This window comes from Paracoccidioides brasiliensis, assembly GCF_000150735.1.
Source record: "Paracoccidioides brasiliensis Pb18 unplaced genomic scaffold supercont2.1, whole genome shotgun sequence".
NCBI classification, from domain to species: Eukaryota; Fungi; Ascomycota; class Eurotiomycetes; order Onygenales; family Ajellomycetaceae; genus Paracoccidioides; species Paracoccidioides brasiliensis.
This window is the reverse complement of record NW_011371358.1, coordinates 3,362,124-3,383,913: the sequence shown is the minus strand read 5'-3', so window position 1 is coordinate 3,383,913 and position 21,790 is coordinate 3,362,124. Positions and strand designations below refer to the sequence as shown.

At 43.1% G+C, this 21,790-nt stretch overlaps 6 protein-coding genes across 6 annotated transcripts; 5 read left to right on the top strand and 1 right to left on the bottom strand.

The window, feature by feature from the left end:
- Positions 1 to 51: 51 nt before the first annotated feature.
- PADG_11192 (uncharacterized protein) lies at positions 52 to 727 on the top strand (the record flags this gene model as incomplete). Its single annotated transcript, XM_010758485.1, has 2 exons — positions 52 to 265; positions 615 to 727. The coding sequence occupies 2 exons, from the start codon at positions 52 to 54 to the stop codon at positions 725 to 727; spliced, it is 327 nt and encodes a 108-aa protein (XP_010756787.1).
- Positions 728 to 3,168: 2,441 nt separating this feature from the next.
- PADG_01010 (uncharacterized protein) lies at positions 3,169 to 8,577 on the top strand (the record flags this gene model as incomplete). The annotated part of the gene is made up of 3 exons (XM_010758272.1): positions 3,169 to 3,460; positions 3,533 to 8,078; positions 8,451 to 8,577. The coding sequence occupies 3 exons, from the start codon at positions 3,169 to 3,171 to the stop codon at positions 8,575 to 8,577; spliced, it is 4,965 nt and encodes a 1,654-aa protein (XP_010756574.1).
- A 773-nt stretch (positions 8,578 to 9,350) lies between these two features.
- PADG_01009 (uncharacterized protein) lies at positions 9,351 to 9,939 on the top strand (the record flags this gene model as incomplete). Its single annotated transcript, XM_010758271.1, has 2 exons — positions 9,351 to 9,423; positions 9,530 to 9,939. 2 exons carry the CDS (start codon positions 9,351 to 9,353, stop codon positions 9,937 to 9,939), a joined length of 483 nt encoding a protein of 160 aa, XP_010756573.1.
- An 811-nt stretch (positions 9,940 to 10,750) lies between these two features.
- Positions 10,751 to 13,208, top strand: PADG_01008 (uncharacterized protein; the record flags this gene model as incomplete). Its single annotated transcript, XM_010758270.1, has 2 exons — positions 10,751 to 10,914; positions 11,009 to 13,208. The coding sequence occupies 2 exons, from the start codon at positions 10,751 to 10,753 to the stop codon at positions 13,206 to 13,208; spliced, it is 2,364 nt and encodes a 787-aa protein (XP_010756572.1).
- A 701-nt stretch (positions 13,209 to 13,909) lies between these two features.
- On the bottom strand, positions 13,910 to 15,988 carry PADG_01007 (uncharacterized protein; the record flags this gene model as incomplete). Its single annotated transcript, XM_010758269.1, has 1 exon — positions 13,910 to 15,988. One exon carries the CDS (start codon positions 15,986 to 15,988, stop codon positions 13,910 to 13,912), a length of 2,079 nt encoding a protein of 692 aa, XP_010756571.1.
- A 286-nt stretch (positions 15,989 to 16,274) lies between these two features.
- Positions 16,275 to 17,016, top strand: PADG_01006 (ribosome biosynthesis protein NIP7; the record flags this gene model as incomplete). The annotated part of the gene is made up of 3 exons (XM_010758268.1): positions 16,275 to 16,733; positions 16,839 to 16,940; positions 16,993 to 17,016. 3 exons carry the CDS (start codon positions 16,275 to 16,277, stop codon positions 17,014 to 17,016), a joined length of 585 nt encoding a protein of 194 aa, XP_010756570.1.
- Between the last annotated feature and the right edge of the window lie 4,774 nt (positions 17,017 to 21,790).

Here is a 21,790-nt window from a genome sequence, read left to right as displayed (position 1 = left end):
TGAAGACAGAGCTGGTTGGTTTGCACCCGGGCAGGCGAATAGGGCAGGATAATGGGTGGCGTTCCAAGGTTTGTGCAGGAGAAAGCGAGTTGGGAGATGGTAAGGATGTTCATCAGTATGTTTAGAATTGTTGTCTTCTTTGGAATGGGTCAAATGGAAATCGATGACCCGAATTGCGGAGGAATTGTATCTGGATATAAGTATCCAGGCACTGCATCAAAATCACTTCCTGAATGCTTTCGATTCTCATCTGCAAATGTTCAAGGTTCCCCTTTTTCTGTCCTGGCGCGATGCACACATATTTTTGTTAATACCTATCTACATAAATTTTACACTTTCGACATATTTTGACGAGTCATGAAATCCTTAACAAAATATCATCCACATCAGCTGCAATAACAATAAAATCACTCAAACTCGAAAAGGAAGAGAACAGAAATGTAGACAAAATCCCACAGCTGTTTTCATACGGAATATCTTTGGTGATGAATACTTGTGTATTTTTGAGAGATGGATAATGCGAGGAACTCTCTCGATCAAAGGTCTTTCACAACCAAAGTTCATCTGAAACCGCAGCAGGAGATTGAGATAACTATACTGTTTCCATAAAATAGAAATGCATAAGCCTGGGGCGATCATTCGCCGCATGAAAGAGTTTCCCCCAAAGCCGCACGCACCGCACATCAACCAACACTGCATAGTGACTGCCAGCTGTCAAAATCTATGACGTGTACCTTTGCCCCCGGCATTCGAGACATGTTTCCTTCGATCCTTCATTCATTTATTTCTATCTTGCAACTTTGTACCGCGCCATCGAGTCTAAGATTTTGGAAAAAGTCAACCATTGATCACATCTCATCTCGGTACCTCGATCGTCAGAAGAGCAGGAAGCTAATCGAAAACCGTCGAGAAACACCAGCGGAAATTGACATTCACCCCCCCGGGTCAAGAAGCTCTCCGCCTGATACGGACCTCTAATTCATGAGGACGATAAGACAAGCCAAGGGCTTGATATATTCTTTTAACTCGAATCACCAGTCTTTTCGTATGAAACTGACCTCACTTTTCCTTTCGAGTGCCGGCAATACATGAATCAGACCTAGGGTGCAAACAGGAAAACAAATATAAAATCGTAAAGCCTCGAGTAGCCAGCAAGCTCTTTCGAAGCCAGCTTCTAATTTAGCGGACAAAACGATCCTCTTGGCCTCTTTCACCGCTAGCGCAGCGGAGGCAACACGGTCAATTTAGCGCTTGATGAGTAGTTAGTTACTTGCAACAACATCAACATCAGCAACACCAATTTGAAATTGCTTCGGCTATCTGAGGAAGGAATAAACCCTCTTCTGTCGCTGATATATATATATATATATAGCTATTGTGTATATAACTACTCCATGCCAAGCAGATGATCTTACTGTTTGGTCTCGAAAACGTAATCATTCCATGGAACACCAAATCCCGTCGTTTTGAACTGTCAAGATTGCGCCCGTCACAATTCCCCAAAGTTTAGCGTATGGCCGAACCTTAGCTAGCGCCAGCAACAAACACAAAAAGGCTTTGGAAAATTCTCCCCTTGGGCCAATCATCTGCGAGCGCTGTGTCAATGCGGAGGACCCTTGGGCCATTCTTTTGGGTAATTTGCTGTTTACTTTCCCAGTTTGCTCAGTAGTTTACATCTCCGCAAAAACACCCATCTCTGTTTTAGAGTAGCGGCTTCAGTTCAAGAGGAATGGAATGGACAAAAACAAATAATCACATCCGGAAGAACAATGGTTGGAGCAGTCATCATATAACTATGTATGATCCCTATTGTGGAGAACGCTGCGCTACACGGCAGGAAACGCAATCCCTATCCCCTGGCAGGCTACGCGCTATTCACCGCGATCACTATAATGCTCTCATTAATCCTTGGTAACCAAACGAGAAGGCCAAACTATGACAGGTAAGTAAAAATATCTAGCCATCATGCTTACGAGCTTCATTCGGAACCCGGTGTTGCTACACCATGGAATGAGTCAATGTGTGCATGCGACGTTTCGTTGATCACCAACGTGACAACAAATCGATTCTGCATGCATCCAATCCACTTTTTTCCCGCAGTCCCTCCTCGCTTTCGTTCATGTCGCCGTTGCCCTGGCATCAAGAGGAAGATTCGTATGGTTATTATTGTTATGCCGTATGATTGATTCACAGAGAGGGACCCAGAAAAGCACAACCTAAAAGTATCATGGAGAAGTAGTTGCGGAGTTGTTATCTGGAAATATTAACAAGTGCACATCCAATCAATCAATCAATCATTCATCTCTCACCTCCATTGTTGACATCAAGCAACAAATCATATTAAATTTTTTTTTTTTTTTCCTTTCGATTTTGTGCGCCTAAATCCAAAGTTCAAACCTATCCCCAAGTTACCCAAGCTCCCAAGCCGGCTTGTTCGGTTGGCTCCACCATTGAAGCCCATCGGGGCCAAAATTCGCACGCCTGTTTATTATTATTATTTTTTTTTCTCTCCCCCCACCTGCTCTTTTTTGAAGCGTTGCTTTGTTTTCCCTTCTTTGCTTTCTCAAACCCTGTCCTCACTCTCACGTCTCTTGAACCGATTCCAAGTTGCCGTCTTCTCTCCTGCTGCCCTATCCTCCAACACACACACACACACACACACACACACACACACACACACACACACACTGTTGCAAGTCAGAGCTAGTGTCTTGTATCTTTGCTCTCCCACCCGCTTCCTGTTCCTCTCCTCTCCACGAATCTGCTTCCCTTACATTCGACAACAGTCCCGCTCTCCCACAACCGTTGTCGGTTGGTGTATCCCATTGAAAAGCAAGAGTCTCTTTAATCTACCCCTCTCTGTGTTTCTTCTTGGAACTTGGGAGGTTTTTGTTGTGTTTTTTGTTTACTTTTTTTTTTTTTTTTGGTTTATATCTAGTTTACCACCCTGTGTGTGTACTTCTGGGGTATTGCTGCCTTTACTTCTGTGCTTCTTTGTAACATTAAACCACCATCTCCTGCTGTATAGAATCACTCTTTATCCATTGATTGTGAAACCCTCCGTTCGTGCTATTCTACTCGACCCCACAACTCCGTCTCCGCTTCTCGTTTCCCTCTTCCCTCCTGGACCTTCACGATAGTAACGACTTCACAGAACAACTACCCATGATGACAGATACTAGCAGGAGTAGTATCAACATTGCCATTCGTCGGTCAAGCAAGACTCCCGCCATTTTCCTTGTTGGATCCTTCACTGAACCCGCCTGGGAACCAGTCGAGCTCAATGTCAAACCCCTCCCTCCATCTGCAGATCAGGATTCGGCTGCGCAGGCCAATGGCGATGTTCCAGATACCCAATACGAATTCTCGAAGTCATTCGACGTAGCTACTGGCCAGCACCAATACAAATTCCGGCTAGGACCGGATGGTGCTTGGTTCTGTGATAAGGATGCCACGACTGGTAAGCAACCACTGAGTCACTCCTTGGTGCAAAAATATGTTGTGACGTCGGAGCTGATAAATGGTTCCGTAGTTGTGGACGACGATGGGTTCGAAAATAACGTTGTAGCCGTAGAGGCTGTTCCAATCATCCAAAAACCTAACAACTCTGCTAAGAAAGACGACTCAGACCCACAAAATGTAGCTAGTGAAACTACTGTCCTAGACCAAGAAGAGAAAGTCGATGGAGCGAAAGATGGGGATGGGGAGGCGACCAAAATTGAAATTTTGTCTGATGCTAAGGAGACCAATGATGTCCCTGCTGAGCCATTGGCAGGCGGTGACGACGTTGAGAAAGCTGCGAAGGATATCAAAGATGACGATGTTCCGGTTCAATCCGTAGAAAATTGGAAGAGCGCTGCTGATACAACCAAGGTCGACTCTATCCCTGCGGACTCGACTATCAAATCCGAAGCTTCAACAGATGACATTCTTCCTGAACTTGCACAACCAACTGAACATACAGCGGCAGAGGTTCTTGCAGTGGGAGAAGATCCCCAAACGGCAGCAGTTACCCAAGATGCCTCGATCGTAGCTGATACCGTGGTTGATGAGAAACTCGGCGATGTAGCAGATGTTTCAGAAGCGAAAGATATCATATCAGAGCCAGCCAAAGTTCCTGTGGAGGCACTGACTGATCTTGTACACAGGCCTGCTGCTGCCAAGGAAGAACCACCAGCGGAGAAAGAAGCAGGAAAGACCAAGGAGGAAGATGATACTGCTCAAGCTACGGAGCGCGCAGCAAAAACTGACATTTTAACCACACCTACAGACCTGAAAGTGGAACCTCTGGAAACAGCGACCATAGTTACCGAAGATGCCGCTAGCAATGACAACGAACCCACAGCAGAACCTGTCGAAGCACTGAAACCCATCGAGCAGGAAACGAAAGTCGATCCTCTAGCTCTAACTGAGGAGGAGGAGGAGAAGGAGGAGGAGGAGGAGGAGAAGGAGGAAGAGACTGCTGCTAAGACAGAAGAGCCTGTCGAGCCCGTAGTAAATGTGCCTGCAAAGGCTGACAGCAAACCCGGAGAAGCTGCTGCAGACATTGAACATCAAGAAGTGGAGCAAAAGGTCATTGAGCACCGGCGTTCCCAAGAGGACATCCTAGCGGGTGATGATAAGGCCCCTGAGGCGGCCCTAGCGCCCCCTGCGCCCCCTGCGCCCCCTAAGCAGCCAAAACAAACCCCTGTGCCAGCTGCTAGTGAGCCTACCGAAATCCCCGCAGTCGACACCCCGGCTGAACCCGAACCGACTCAATCGCATGCTGTTGATGCAGAACAAACAACTATGGTAAACGGAGATATAAAGAAGGGCTATGAGGGAGATGAAAAAGCAGAAGAAGTTGCTGAAGCTCCAGCTGATCAGCTGTCGGAAACAACGACTAAATCGGACGAATTGCAAACCGCACGGGAGCCTGAACCCGAGGCTCCCGCAGAGACTCCAGCTCCGGAATCAGAGCTATTGGCTGTGAATGATGATACTGCAGTTAAGGATGTTGTCAACGATACGGACGCGAAATTGCAGGTCACTCCTGCCGACGAAGACGAAGCTGAACTGAAGGATGAACCTGCAGTGAATGTTGCAACAACTGCCAAGGTTGACGATAATGACGTCATCCAGCCTGTAACTGCTGAACCTAGCTCGGAGCCAGAACAACAAAAGATCGAGGTGCCCCTGACCAAGGAACCACAGCTAGACGAGGTCGCTGTTGTCGCTGCTGGAGTTCTTAGAGAACCGGAATTGGAACCAGAACCAGAGGTAGCAAAACCTGTAGAGGACGTTGCTCCAGCTGAGGGTGGTGCCGAAGCTGATCCTGCTGATCCTGCTGAACCTGCGGCCCGTGATGGGACAGCGGATGTCTCTGCTTTGGAGCTCGTTTCCGTTAAGAAGCCCGCTGCCGCTGACTTGGAAATATCTGACTCTTCTCCAGCGGCAGAAGCTACCTCTGCTGCGCTAGATGTCCCAGAGGTGGCAGAGCCGGCATCATCCAAATCTGACCACAAGGCCGTTGCGGAGCTAGAAACAGAGTCCATTCCAGAGCAAGTTACTTCTTCCAAGCCAACAGAGCTAGATGTTTCCCAGCCAGGTAAAGATGTGGTTCCTGGGCCAAAGGCTTTTCCAGAGGTGGAGGCTATTGACACCCTAAGGGCTTCAGCTACCATTCTCGATGAGCCGGAGGCATTTCAGCATGTTAAGGATTTATCGGCAGATCAGGCTGAACCTGAGTTGCCTGCCGAAGTTGCAGTGGGACCAAGTTTTGCCACTACTGATGCTGAATCCTTTACGAATGGCCAGTCAGAAGCAACGAAACCTGTCAAGCTTTCTGTTCCTGAGCCGGAGTTTGACTCTGAGAATGTGGTTGCAACTGCTGACGTTCCCAAAACACGAGAGGAACCAAAAGAGCCTGAGGCTGCTGTCATAGCCGTGACGTCTGATATCCCCGAAGTTCCAGAATCAAAGGAGCTGAAAACCTCCTCGAAATTTGCTGACATCCCCGTTTCTGTACCTGCTACCGATGCAACATCGGATGTAACTGAAGTTTCTGGATCACAGAGACCTTCTGAAGTTGCTGCTGTCGAACCTGAAGCATCTTGTGCTGCAGAGCAGCTGGGTCTTTCGGAATCAAGTGGTGAGCTTGTTGCGCCAGCGGATGAAGAGCTGAAGGGATCAAAAGCCATCAACTATGATGTCCTTGAATCTGACGAAGTTGAGGAAGTAACCCATGCTACTGATCCCATTGAGACAGTCACTCCTGTGGAGGAACCAGAGGCGTCGAAATATTCTAAGGCTGCTGTCTCCGATGTGGCGTCGGAACCTACTCACAAAAATGCTCCAGAGATCCCTGTGGCTCCCGCACCTGTGGAGGAACCAGAACAGAAGGCTGCGGATACACCCGCACCCGCAAAGGAACGAGAATACTCAACACATGTTGCAGAACCTGAAGTCCCCAAAACTGTTGACGCTGAATCAAAAGTAGAAAGTGTTGTCCCTGCTCAAGATTCTACCCCCGAACCGGCTGCCGCTTTTGCAGACGAATGCGTGTCAGAAGAACTTACCCCTGAACCAGTGCCGGTCGTAGCAGAGGTACCAGAGAAGTCAGCACTTACTGACGAGCCAGAAGTTACCCCAGCTGAAGTTGTAGCCGCCCTGATCGAACCAAAGATGGCAAAGAAGCCAGCGGAGCAAGCCACTGAGGTTCTTGTGGAACCAGACCATGCCGAATCGGAGCCCGCAGACATTGAAGAATCCACCACTGATTCGACCATAACCGTTGAACAGCCTAAAGAGGCTGCTGCTCCTGCTGGAATCGCCGGTGCTGCTGAGACCCCTGTTGAACAGCCAGTCACCAAACAAGAAGTTCAACCTCTTGTTAACAAACCAGCTTCTGAGAAAGAGCCAGAAGTTGTCTCCGAAACTCCCGCTCCCGTTGATGTTGTAGACCCCACATATGATGCATCTGCCTCTAAATATCTCGAAATTTCAGCAGGAAATGTTGAAGACGCTGTGGCTAGCCCCGTTGAAGCCTCTGTTCCCGAGCCGTCTTCTGCTGAAATCCTATCTAAAGAAGCTGACCCAGTCTTGGAACCAATGGCAGAGTCTCCAGCGTCTGACCCTAAGGAAATAGCCGCCCACGAAGAAGCAGAGGAGAAGTTGGACGAAGCCATAGCTTCCAACATAATCGCCGTTGAGATCGTGCAACCCGCTTCTTTGAATGTTTCTGACTACCCTCTCGTCGAGACCCCTGCGGACGCAGCTAAGGCCGAGCCCTCAGCGGTGGATGCTGACACCCAAGAACCCTCCAAGGATGCTCCCATTAAAGCAGTTGAAGATCCTAAAGAGCTTGTTGAAGATCCAATTGTAGAAACGAATGGCACCACATCTAAGGTACTAAAAGAAGATGCACCACAGGAGCCTATTAACGAACCAGAAGTCGTGAAGGAAATTGAACACGACGGATACCTTAATCCTGTAGCAGTTGCAGGGACCGTGGTAGCAGTGGCAACAGCAGCTGCTGCCATCGCTGTAGTGACCTCAGATCAAAAGTCTGAGCCCTCCATCGATAAATCTAACGCTCCAACTGAAGTGCCATCAGCCACTGCCCCTGAAAGTTCCAAGGACGTTAATACACCAAAAGAAGACTCCAAGGCAGACAAGGCAGTTGTTAATGGCCACAAGACAGTATTACCTCTTGAAATTAAGGTAGATGCGACTGGTACCCTTGCTGCAACCGAGACAACACAGCAGAACAAGCCACCCGTCAGGGCAACTGAAACTGTCCAGCCACCAAAGCCCTCCACCGCACAGATTCCCACAAGCGGTATACCTGCCGAGCCAGAATCAACTACCAAGTCTGCTCAACCATCCGAAGCCGCAGCAGAATCTACCAACCCAACACCGACTCCGGCTGTAGCAGACGACGCACGTCCTCAAACGGGAACTGGAGACCGGTCCATTACATCTGTAACCATCCACAAGAGAGTGAATTTCTTCAAAGCACTCTGGCACGCCATTTTCGGCTCCTTCTTCGGCGGTATTTTGTCGGTCTTTCGGCGAACTCCTCGCGACAAGCCTCGCCGGTAAGGACCACGTTTCTTAGGAAATTCCACGAGTTCTTACTTTTTCATTTGTGCCCTATCTTCTTCCGGCTTGAGGATGCTGTTATATACCCCTCAATAACTGGCTCTTATCTCTTCCTCTCTCTCCCCCCCTACCTCCTCTCCTCACCACTTCGCTTGGCCCTTAATACCTGACATCTCTTCTCACATTTTGCCTTTCTCCCGCCTACCTTATCTCCCCAATAAAACATCTCTTTTTTTTTCCATTTGTAAGCCAAGTTTCCTATGTGTGTACCAAATGTTTTATGCAGTATCTGCTGTAACGATATCCAATTTGATATACCTCCTTTCAAACTGCACCATACGGTCCTACTGACCATCAACCACCTTCAGGGCCCTCTTGGTGGCTGTTACGATTCTTGCTGCTATCATCCCCGTCTTTTTAGCGCTGTACTGGCGCTCAATATTACCGTACCTCGCCAAGCACCTTTCTAAAGTTTCACTATCTTCACTCTTCTGAGTTAATTTGTTCCAAGCTTGTTCTCCCCTCATCACAATTTGCTTGCTTGGTGCTGTTGTCCTTGATATTTTCTTGTGAAGAATTTGACTTTGTTGTTATGTTCCATTATGCTATTCTTCTATTGCATTGTTATGGGCGGAGCAGATAATGTCATGTGATGAGATGTTTTTTTTTTTTTTGGATCGTCTAGCATAATAGTTATTATGATCATAGTTTGCTGAATAATCACCCCGCCTCCTTGCGCTTTCAAGATTCTTCCAAAATCTTCTGTCGTTGAGTGCTTGTACCATCATCAGCGAGCTTATGTTTGAAGTTGTGTATATGTATGTCGATTTGTGAAAAGATGAGGAAAGAGTAAGAAAGAAATTCGAGACAGAGACCATGTTAATACGGTGCAGATATCCCGTCGCGCTGACCTGGTTGCCATCTCATTTTCCTGCTCTGTGTACATGTTTTATTTGATGATGAATGCAAGAGAAGCTCAGAAGGGAAGAAAATTAATGTGGGAAGGGGAACAAGAATGGTACAGTATACTCATCACATTCCAGTTTAGTAGGAAACAAGATGTTCTTTTTCTTTCCTTTTCTATATCCAGTCTGTCCTTTTCTTCCATATTATTCTCCTAATAGCTACCCTCAAGAAGAAAAATGGCGGCAGTCCGATGGAGCAGGACCGTTCCTATTGCTCTTTTTTACCTTCTCTAACGGTGAAGCCGTTCCATAACATATTTATAATTCTTCATTAGGATCCAATGCGTTATTCTATCATACAATATGGCCTGTCAACTATTTCCTTCTACTCTAGACGTTGTCCGTGGAATCGCCCGTCCTCCACCAAGTCTCTCCGGTAGGAGGCATGCCATATCCGAAATCGGACATCAGGACGTCCTATGCATGCAATGGATTGTTGGGCCCTTTTTGAACAGGAGACCCGATTGCATGAATCCCTGCAGTAACGAGATCAGATGGTCTTACTCTGCCGACCACTCTTACTTCAGGGAATGGAGGGCTTGTCAGCACGGTGCCAGGCCCTGTCGCCGGGACCGTCAAACACTTCTACCGATCAAGCGGGAGCAGAGGTAGATCAACCTGGCGAAAGGAGAGGCGGTGGTGGGATCGAAGAAAGAAGCAGAGGGGCAAAGCTGCGGAAATAGGGGCAATCGAATCTTCTCTCGCGCCCTTTAAACTCCTATTTCCACAAAGCACTAATAAAGCGAAAATTCGTCTAGCAAGCAAGCAAGCAGCAGCAGCAGCAGGGGCAGCAGCAAGCAGCAAATGCATAACCTTGGAAGCAGTGGTCTGCTCCAAGGAGATCGGGAGGGCAGGTCCCAGTGCATGCAGTCAACAGGAACACCTCGCTTAAATGGCGCTAATGGCGTTGCTGTCCAACGCGGTGTCTATATCCTGTCTCCTTTTCACCTCACATCTCCTTTGTGCACAAACAACTCTCAAAGTTTGGATACTTCAGTCCCTGTTTCTGGAAATCAGCTGGCCATGACTCTCATTCACCATCTTGAATAAAGAATGGATATATTGGACATAAAGACCTTTTGGATACTGTGAATTCTGGCATTTTGGATTTCTTCTGCAGCATTTTTGCACTTCCCTTTGCTCCCCCAATTTTACCTCTTGCTGAAATTTCCCCCCTGATACGTTCTCAAAAATCATATATTCCCTGTGTCAATCGTACATTAACCAAGGCAGGAATCCAGAGATAGAGCTTTGCAACAGCCAAGGGCCTTACATTTGGACCCTGATCTCAGCTGGAGACTCCTGCAAGTCTCGGAGCTTTCGCTGACAATCAGCTCACATTAGCCATCATATATGTCCAGGTTGACGGTAGGTCGTTAGGTCTGCTACTTCCCCATTCTTTCTACTGCTGGTCTCTCCCGTGTCTATGCAATCCATTTCCCTGAGCTTCTTAATTCCTGTTGCAATATCTATCAGCATTGTTGTGGACTAAAGCATGGGGTATTGTGATTCCTTGGGCCCATCAGCACGAACGAGCTCCTATATTCCCCCCCCCCCCCCCCCCCCCTTCGCCCCTTGTGAGGCAATAGAAATTCCTTAATATCTCCAGCATTCATTTCCAGTGTCAGGCTTGGAAAACCTCCCGTAGCGATAGCAGTTCTGCGCTGACATGCAACAGAGATTTCGAGTCGACCTGGACAGCTATGGCCCGAAAATACCGACTTTTCTCCAAAAGGATGTCGAAGCAAGGGCGAAGTAATGCCAAAGGAGAGGATACCCCTAGCCCAGAGGGAACTCTGGAACAACTCCTCTTCCCGAGGACCTACGTTCCCAGCACCACCGGTAATATCTTCTCCCCAGTGCATAGGTGAAACCCCCCTTTCATTTCTCCCCTTCTTTGATATTGCCACAAGTACAGTTGACACACCGTCTCGATACCTTTTTGACTGTGGCCATAACAGACACCCTGGTTCTGCTCCTTTATCAAACGATAGCGTCACCAACCAGGAGACACCACCAGCGCCACCAACCACTCCTGCTGATATGAGCAGCATTGCCATGGAAACGGCTGAACGGCCAAAAATATACTACCCCAAGGAGAAGAAGGACGGCGACAAACCCCCACTCTCAGCACCTCTCATGCAAACAGAGAACTCCTACCCTGAGCTACCAGCGAAACGCATTGGACGTCTATCAACTGCAAGAAAGGTGAGCTCTAACCCTGAACTGCGGGGTGACGAGATGTTTGGTGGCAATCAGGGAACTGTCCACACAACACTCTCTCCTACATCGAGCGACAAATCAGCAGAAACCCCGGAAAAGGAGTACTATCAGTCCCCACCTAAATTGGATGGAATCATTCTCGGATCCCCTGAATTAAGCCTAACAAATAAAGGTACCTGTGGGACAAGAGGCACTGCCAGGCTGGTTAGCCCTGAGAGGAGAGTTACGAGTGTTCGGGGCTCGATAAAACTTGACGAGGCAGAGGAATATTCCTGTTGGACTAGCAGCACTGCAACATTTGGTAGGACACCAAGCGAGAACAACACTGAGCTCTCGTTGCCGGGCCAAATGTCCATCATAAATCCGCACCTACCTCCTCGCCCACCCACGCCAACAGAGTTTAGGCAAAGCTCACAGCCTCAACGTCTCAACTCCTTCAATCATTCATTCTTTCGTGGTAGAAGTGGAAGCCGGATAAGAAAAGGGAGAAGCTGCTACAGAACGTCACCATTTATTCATATAACACGCGGTCAGAGAGCGCTTTCTGCACCCCAGCAGCCGGGCATTTACTCACAACAGGACAACTACGTGTCAAAACCTGGCGTCAACGAAATTTTGAACGTGGCAGAGCAGTCGGGTCCTGAAGCTATTGATTCCAATACAACGGACACGACTAAGTTTCTCACTATGAGCGAAGAACCCCCCCATAAAGAAATCTTCGCCCAACTCAAAGCGCTGACAAACGACGTGGCTAACATCAAGATGGAAGAACTGAGGATCCTCCATCAGCTCGAGGTCGTCAATACCAACGTGAAAATCCTCTCAGAGGGCCTGGAGCTGGAGAAAAGGGCAAGATTCAAGAGCCTTGCGACCCACGACAAAAGCATCAAAAACCACATCACTCTGGTTGTTGGGGAATTGGGCGAAGCAGTCGAGTCTGTCGCTGCAGCTGTTGCAAGTATTAGTGATATGGCTGGCAACATCGACCAAGCATATCCAAACACTAGTGACGATAATATTACCCCCAATTGGTCCGATGTTATGGAGCAGGAGGTTGGTAAGACTTCTGTTCGTACACCTGCGACAGTATGCGGAACTCCGTTTGATCCAGTAGACAACGAGGCATTAACTGTACGTAGCGCTGAGGAAATTTCTAACAGTCGTGCCAACGATGGGAGCATAGGAAGCCCAGTTGCACGGGCGCGATCCCAGACGAACCCTACGTTTAGCAGAGGTATCTCAGAAGACCAAGGTCAACAACAGCGGGGTGGCTTCTGTGGCTCGCAAACAGGCCAGAAGCGGGGTGTCTGGAATCCCAAACGTAATAACGGTGGAGCAAATCGTCGTGGCAGTTCTAACAATAGCAATAATAAGAAAGGTAAGAGCCTCCATGCATTCTCCATACCCAGCAAGAGGTTGTTGATTATTGATCCCACAGCTCCAGTTGCGCGTCCCTCTGGACAGCATCCACCAGCCCCCGCAGCTACACAGGCACCGGCACTAGTCTCCCCCACATTCACTCCTGGTGGTTTCCAAGCCCAGTCCTTCGTCCATCCCAATTCACGCGTTACAGGTCCATTATGTGCCCTTAGCCAAACACCCGGAAACCCTGTAGGGTTCCCTCCGCGTCAGTCAAGTTTGGGATACAACAATTCTAGCGTTCGCGGTCGACCAGGTAATTCTAATCCCATCCACATACCTTTCGGTAACTTCAACCACGGTTATGCACCAGTCCCACCGCCATCGGTTCCCGTAGTGCCCCATGTGGGGTATCCACAATTCAATAACTCCCAAAGTTTTGGCAATGTTCCACACGCCGGTCAGTGGCCTGCTGCCAATAGGGTGTTTACCCCTTACCGCGCATGGCCTAGCGCTGCAAACTGGTATCAACAGGTTTATCCGAATGGCAATAACAACAATATCAACAGCCCACGTTAAAGAGCCAGGGGTATATGTAGCTATGCGACGCCAGTGATGTGGGAGCGAAAGTGTTTTGGTTGATGAGGTTTTCATGATGTTTGGGTACTCCCCCTTGTGTGTCTAGATGCGTGTTTTCATTCTGTTTCTTATAAAGTCGCGGTGTTTTGTGTTTGCCTTTCTCTTTTGCCTGCTTGCTGGTCATTTGGTTCTCTTTTGCTTTCATTTTACCACTATCAACTTTTGTGTGACCTTGAGTTGGGTTGTTTCTGGGTGTATCTTGAAATTTGCGGTTCTTGTACGGAGTAATTCCAGGTTTAACAGGGAGTTCGTTGGCAGCGTCGATGGATGTCAATGTAAGGGTTTGTCTTGATATGATTTGTTTTCGCTTTTCATTTCATTTCAATTCATTTTCTTTACTGTGAAGTTTCTCAAGTTTGGCTGCATGTTGGATTCTGTACAAGTTTCGTGCTTTTCTTTCTAGTTAGTTAACTACCCAATGCAAATTGTATCACCTAAATAGAAACCCAATAAATAGGGAGTTGAAAAGTTGATTTAAGGGCCAAGAGATCTCCGTTGGAATTCTCATCCCTGATATCCACTCGAGAAGCAAAACATAGTTTATTTATGACTCACAATTCCATTCATAAAAACGCCCAAATTCCTAAATATAGAGAACCTTCACCACATCCTCAATCTACATGCTCACATCACCAACAAGCCTACTTCACCGCCGCAACAGCCTTCTCAACTTCCCTCGCCACCTCCCTCACCCGCGGACAATAATGCAACCTCAACAACTCCCCCTCCCACACATTCCCAGCAAAGACATTACTCCCCTCCACCGTCAACGCAAGTGGATCAAACACACCATCCCCCCTCCGCTCCTCGGTATTCCACAACGGCGCGATTTTCCGCCCATGCTGCTTGGCCACACGCGCCAGCAGAGAAAGCGTAGCCAGCGATGACTTCTCCGGCAGCTGTAGAGACGCGGTCATGAGGCGCTTTGTGAAGCCGCCTAGGCGAAGCGGAGGTGCTACGTTGGTGCCCTTGGCTGTGAGAGTGGATTGGAGGCAGCGGAGAAGGAGGACAGTAGGGGTTTGGAAATTTACTTTGTTGGTCTGGGGCCTCTCGGGAACGGGGGTTGTGGTGGCGGATGATGGGTCGGGGAGGTGGAGAGATTTATTTGGATGGTATTCTATGTCTGGGTATAGGGACAGCGGATAGAGGGATTGGTAGAGGTAGGTCATAAAGTAGCTGAGGTCTAGGTGGAGTGTTGAGGCGGCCTTGCTAGCGTCTTGGCCCTCGAGGAGGGCGAAGGCGGTTATGCAGCACAGGAGTGCTTCGCGGGTCATATTCCTTGTTGCCGTTTTACCGACGAGGTCGAGTTCGTTAGGGGAGGTAGATGGGTCTGGGGTTTCTGTGGAAGAGTTGGAAGGATCGGTTTGTGAGATTAGTTCTTTCAATGCTTCGAGGAGGTCACCGAAGAAATCCTGGTTGATGAGGTGGGCGTATTTTGCTAGGCCTTCCAGGACGGCACCCATGAGGCTGGGGCTGCGAAGCTTGAGGATCCGGAAATATGTGCCGAATACCAGTTTCAGCGTTTCCGCTTGCATCTTATCCCGAGTCTCATGGCTGACCAGGGCATCTGCCTCCTTCATATCTTTGGCCACTGCTTTTCGCTCCTTAGCAAGTTTTCTCTCCTTTTTAGTTCTGAATTCCTTTTTCGCCTTCATCTTCTTGCTCTTCAATGTGTCCTCTTCTCCCTGTTTGTCGATGGAATCTTTCGAGCCCTTTGAAGAGAATTCTGAGAGAAGTCGTAAATGCAGAAAAGTATCCAACACGCTGTCGTGAACCTGGTAATTTCTTGCCTTCATCATTTTAGACAGCAACCCAACAGCTTCCATAGACACGATACCATCCTCATCGTTGGAAAATAGTTGTTCAATCGTCTCACGACATTTAACAAAGTTTTCGTCAACTTTGCACCGACCAAGTTGCGAAATCAGAATCCTCAACAGCTCGCCGCGGAAATTGAAATGCGGCACTGCAAGAAGTAAGCTACAGGCACAATTGATTGCAACTTTTTTCAAACCCTCCGCATCATCTGCATCCTTGGCAGTCCCACTCGGTTTTGCAAAAGAAGCGTATTGCTTGACAGCATTCTGATATCCAGAGAGAAGAGACTTCTCAAAATCACGAAGTTTCCGCACCTCTTTCGAAACTTTTGTCGTCGTATTTTCTTCCCCCAATGGCCTTATCCGATAGCCAGGAATAACATCTCTATAGATAGCCGCTTGCGCGGCCAATGCCAGCTTCTTAACTGCGGGAAGTAAGGTCTCTGATACGATGTCTCCTAGTCTTTTAAATAAACCCGTATGCTCCTCCGGATCCTCATTAATAAGTTCTGCAATCCTTGCCAACTCTTCTTTTGCTTCTAGAATCTGTATTTTCGCGGGGATGTGAGGTTTCGGCTTCTCAACAAACTTGACCGCGGCCGTAATCCCCTGCTCCTCCGCATCGTCGTCGTCCGAATCGAAGGGATTGTCAGACTGATCATCCGTAGGTTCCATAATATGCTCTATCTTTCCTTCCGCAGTTTTAATCGGAAGACGACTCTTCTCTACATCACATTTGTTGCCCTTGCGCGGCCGACGCTCGTATTCTTGTTCCAGGTCCCATTCCGCCGCACGACTGTAGAAATCCTTTTTGAAGGATGCATTATTAGAAGTTGGAGCCTGCGAATCGGCATCTCTGGACGGACTAAGCCGCCTCCTTTTCACCGCATGCCCAAGCGCCATGGGCTATTTTGTTCGTCTTGTTTTGTTTTGATTTCCCTTCTTACCTTGACGTTGTCCCGTAGAGAAAAATTAAATTAAATTTTGGCGGTTGCAGTAATGCCAAGACTTTGCACTAGCGGGGAATATTTTATTTGCGGAAAAGCTTTCAGAGAAAGCTCCGGGATCAATCAACGACAACCTGCAAATTAACGAAGACCATCCCCATTATTCTTCTTCTCCTCCTCCTCCTCCTTAGCCCTCAATTGTTCAGTAGAGCGTGTACCTGGGGAATACCCCCCCTTCCACCATGCGTGCCCTCACAGAGACAGAGACGAAAACCCTCTTCACCAAGCTCGCAAACTATACAGGTCGCTCCCTTAACAACCTAATCGCACCCCACTCAACCTCAACTACGAGAGACGGCGAACCATCAGCGAATGACCGCCATGTATTTCGCCTCCATGGTTCCCGAGTATACTACGTGCGCCTCTCAATAGCCAACCTAGCAACATCAGTGCCCCGTGACAGACTCCTGTCGCTAGGTACCTGTATAGGCAAGTTTACGAAGACGGGCAAGTTCAGACTGCATATTACAGCATTGGATGTGATTGCGCCACATGCGAGGTACAGGGTGTGGGTCAAGCCGAATGGGGAGATGCCTTTCCTGTATGGGGGAAATATTGTGAAAGCACATGTTGGGAGATGGAGTGAGGACTGTCCTGAGCATTCGGGTATAGTGGTGCTTGCGATGGATGATACGCCTTTGGTAGGTTATCTATTGCTATATTGGACATATATCATAATGGTTTCCTTCTGTTTCTCCCCCAGGGCGTATAGTAATGATTGCTAATTTTGTTGCTTGAATAAATAGGGGTTCGGAGTCACTGCTCGATCCACTGCAGAGGCACGACGGCTTGACCCCACAGGCATCACGACCTTCAGACAGGCGGATATAGGAGAATACCTGAGAGAGGTAAGAAACACCATCGCCCTTTTGGTGAAACTTTTTCTAACATATTATGCAGGAGGATACCCTTTTCACGACGTAATTCATTTGTTTTATTTCATTTTTTTTTTCATTTGTTTTTCGATTCCTGGATCCAGGGGGAAAGTTTGGCGTTTATTGTTGCATAACTTCTTTTGGGTTTCCAATATGTATTTCAGGGCTAAATAAAGGTCGTTGCTTCAAAGTGGCTGTTCCTGGGACTTCCTGTCTCTGCTTTGCTCTTGTTATATTTAATATGCTTGCTGCTTTGCCACCATCAGCTACGTGTGAATAACTGTTCACGGCATTCCTTGCCACTGGCAAATTTTGAGATTAGAGAAAATCAGAATGCTGAGAACCTCTAGTATCCATGTTTGGGCTCGTGCTTATTTATCGCTGCATAAAACACGGGGTTTGATCTGGTTGGAGAGAAAGGTCATTGTGAAAACTCACTAGGGCATTCTTACTAGGAATTTATTTGCACAGTTGACAATAGTTAGTTATGCAATCTCCCTTTGTCACTCAGCCCTCTCAGTTCATATTTTCTTGATAAGCTAAATAAGCGACGCTTAACTCGGCGTTTATTATAAGCACGCGTAGTATAGACTATCTGAGAATTAAATAAAAGATAGTAAAATTCTTTCTGATATCTGTAAACTGCAAACAAAAAAAACCCCTATTCAATAATATTAAATAGTAAATTTGAACTTATTTGAAGAAAATATATTAGATAATAGAAATAATTATAATATATTTAATGAATAAAAAACTTATTTAAAAGATTATTTAATTTTTAATATATTTAAAATTATATTTTATTAATTAATTTTATTTTTTATTATGACTCAATTTAGAGTCAAGATAAAAGCTTTAATTCATGTATCTAATTAAACAGCTGCAATAAGAATACTAAACTGAGAATTAAAATATGAAATAAATAAGCAGTCAAATATAAAGAGATGATTGAGAATTGAAGTGAATCAATTTTTCAAAGTAAAGCAGATTAATTTTATTTCATATTACAAGTAGTTGTGCTGTAACATTATCTCTAAGTTTAAAAAATACTTGTTCTTAAGCAGTTCTGTTAAAAGCAAAAAAAGAGTAATATAAAAATTCATCAACTTTATCAGTAGACTAATCACTTTAACTCTTCTTTATCAGTTTTTTATAAATTTTTTTCATAATTTACTACTATTAAAATCTTATTTAACAGTTTGATAACAGCAATAGAGCTTAGAAGAATGCATATAAAAATGACAATTTTTAACTTAATAATTATAAAATTTACAATATACATAATAGTTTTCATAATAATATTTTCTTTTGTTGAAAAGATGAAATTGATGAAGTATATTATGATGTCAAGATCTCTTATACTAGCTTCTTGTTCTCACACTGCTTACTAAAGTATCTTAGAAGAATCAGTACTTTAGAATCAGTACTTTAGAATCAGCACTTCGGAATCAGCACTTTAAAATCAACACTTTGCACTATATCACTAATCTCTTATTTTATGAAAGAGCACTATGATATCAATTCATCATTTCATGAAATATTAGAGATGAAATCTATTACTACTCACTGAAGAATAGAATCAGTACTACATCACTTATTTTATGAAAGATTATAAATGAAATCTATTGCTACTTATTTATATTTATAAATACTTTGAATTTTTAAAATTCTTCAACAGATTCAATAATTAGCTACTATTCAATTCTTTATATATATTTTTATTCATTGCTATTTTCTTTCTTTTATAGTACTTTGCAGTATCTATATTCTTACTCTTTTATAATATTAGTTATAATGCTTTTCATACTCTCTTTTGATATTTAATTTAACTACATCAAATGTTCTCATATATATGATAAAGAATTATTATATAAAAATAAAAATATTAAATTAATTTTGATTTAAATTTATAAAATTATGATAAATAAAGTAATCAAAGTAAATAAAGTGATCAAAGTAAGCAGAGTAATCAGAATAAACAAATTGCTAATAAGTATATAATAGAAATAGATGAGAAAAATTAAACATTAACTGCTGAATAATATATAAAAATTTATTATAAATTTAAAAAAGATTTAACTTTTAAGCTGAATAATTATAGATTTAAGATATTAAAACTTTAATAGAATTGAAATTTAAGATCAATTTTAAACTTTAATTTTATAGAAAATATATTTAAACTTAGCAATATAAATTGTTAGAAATTTATTTAAAATATAATAATAAAAATTTCAAATAAAAAAATTAAAAGTTATTAATTTCAATTATAAAACTTTTAAATAGTATTATAAACTTTTAATAAAAAGTAATAAAAGAATTCTTTATAATAAAGACAAAAATAATTTAAAAAAATTAAAAATTAATCAAAGTTTTGAATATTTAATATAATTATAACTACTAAGAAGTTTATTTAAATATAAATATATATATAAATTTAAATATAGATATAAATATATAACTTATTTGTTTAATTTTTAGAGTTTTTTTTAAAAAAGTTTAGTATTATATTATAATTTAATTTAAAATCAAAATAAAAACTTTAATTTATTTATTTAATTTAATAATTATAATTAAAATATTAAATTAAAAATTAAAATATAAAATAAATTAAATATATAAATATAAAAAAATAATTATAGATTAAAATAGATTAATTTTTAATTTATATTATATATAATTATATTATATATTTTTTATAAAAATTTTTATTTAAAATTAATAATATATAATATATAATATAAAAATAAAAGTTTTTAATAAAATTAATATAAATATATAATTTTTAATATATAAAATTTATAAATATTTTTTAAATTAAACTTTAAAATTTAAAACATTTTAATATTTATTTAATTATATTATACAATTTAATATAAATATTAATTTAATTAAAACTTTATAATTTAAAAAATAATAAATAAATTAATTAATTAATCAATATATTTTTAATATAATTTTTAATCTATAGTATTTAAAATATAAATATAAATATATAATAAGCTTAAATTTTAAAGTTTTTTAATTTTTATTAAATTTTAATTATAAAATCAAAAATTAAAATTATATAAATTATATATAATTATTTCATAGTTTAAAAAATAAGTTTTTTATATTTAAAAATTTTATTATATTATTTAAAGATTTTTTAATTTAGATTAATTTTTTTTTAATATAAACTTTAAATTTAATTTTTATAATATTAAATTTATAATTATTTTATTAATTTTTTTTTAAATTTTATAAATTTAATTTTATTTATATTTATTATTTAATAATTATTTTTATAAAAAATTTTTATTATAAATATTAATATAAAAGCTTATTTTTTTATAAAAATAATTGTTGTAATTAAGTTTTATTGTAGATTTAATGATTTGAACTGATCTAGCAAGATTGTAGTGAAGTGGATTCTGCAGTTACTCTAATCACGTGCCTCCTTATATAGTGTAGATTTCAGCTAATTCCAACACACACAACAACGTTATCCATGATCGGATAACCTTCTTACCAACGTAATAAGCTGCAGCAAGGCATCGCTGACTTATTCTTGTCTTCAGCAACAACAAACAACAACAACTATTATTACTATTATTATTACTATTACTATTACTACTACTGCTTGCTATTATTATTATTTATTATTATTTTCCAAAATTTCCTTTTCCATATATACATTTATCACATCTAAAATATTTATCCTTTTAGCATCAATATCTCTTTCATCTACTAAGTAGCATTCTCTCCTGCACGGCTGAAACGCTGGTTAACCCCAACCCCGCCATCCAATATCTGCCGCAATTTAATGCTCCTCACGTATCCTACTGGAGAGGTGAGGTCTATTACAATACCCGCTTAGCAGAGGATACACGTCAGACCCTTTCAAGATGCCGTCCCTGTATTCATCCAGTCAAAAACATATGATTTCGGAGTTTGTCTGTTTTACAAACGCAAAAGAGAGTGTTGCTGGCAAGGTATGAGAATTGTAACTTTTCTTCATTTATATATATCTACCCAGGTATATATATATATGTGTGTGTGTTCAATATAAGTGATTGCATACCCGTTGTTTTTGTTGATATTTGCCTTTGTTGTGGGCGGAGATACTGTACTGACTCTTAGGTTTCTTCTCGTTTTAGTTCCTCAAAGCTAACGGGTGGAATGTGGAACGAGCTGTAGATGCGTAGGTGCTATGCGATCTCCTTTGTTCAGCTCTGGTTTTATCTGGCTTTATTTCATTTAAGCAGCGTTTTATTGTTACTGTTTTTATTTTTTGCGTGTCGATGCTTCGATCGGGCAATGGAATATGCTATGGCTGTCGCTAGATGCGCTTTATCCCCCAAAAGTCTGTAGGGGCTATAGAGGAGGTTTGTTGAGTTCCTCATGCCCGAATCTTTCTACATCTTTCTATCAGGAGTGTCTGCCCCCTATTCCTTGGGAAGATACCTATAGGGTCTGCCCCTGGGTTCCCCTCGCTTCCCAAGAACGGTCGTTCTGCCCTCGAACGCAGCGCTGGTTCAAGTGGGCTATACGGCATTGCTCCTCCCCCCTCACCACAGACAAACACACCACTATACGCAGCTCAGAAGACACAGTTTTCGTGACTCTTGCACAGTTGTCTTTGCAGTTGTCTTGTCAGTCGGGATCGTACATCTACTCCCTTTCTTATTGACCATCCAATTCTGATCTTCTGTTAAATTTTCATTGACAGTTGTTCCCTCTCATCCACTTCAACCAGGGGCAATCATTACAGTCTATCTCTGCTCAGATAATACAATAATCTGACTCTCCAGACTGTGTTCTGACCAGGAGCTGAAAACCTGCTC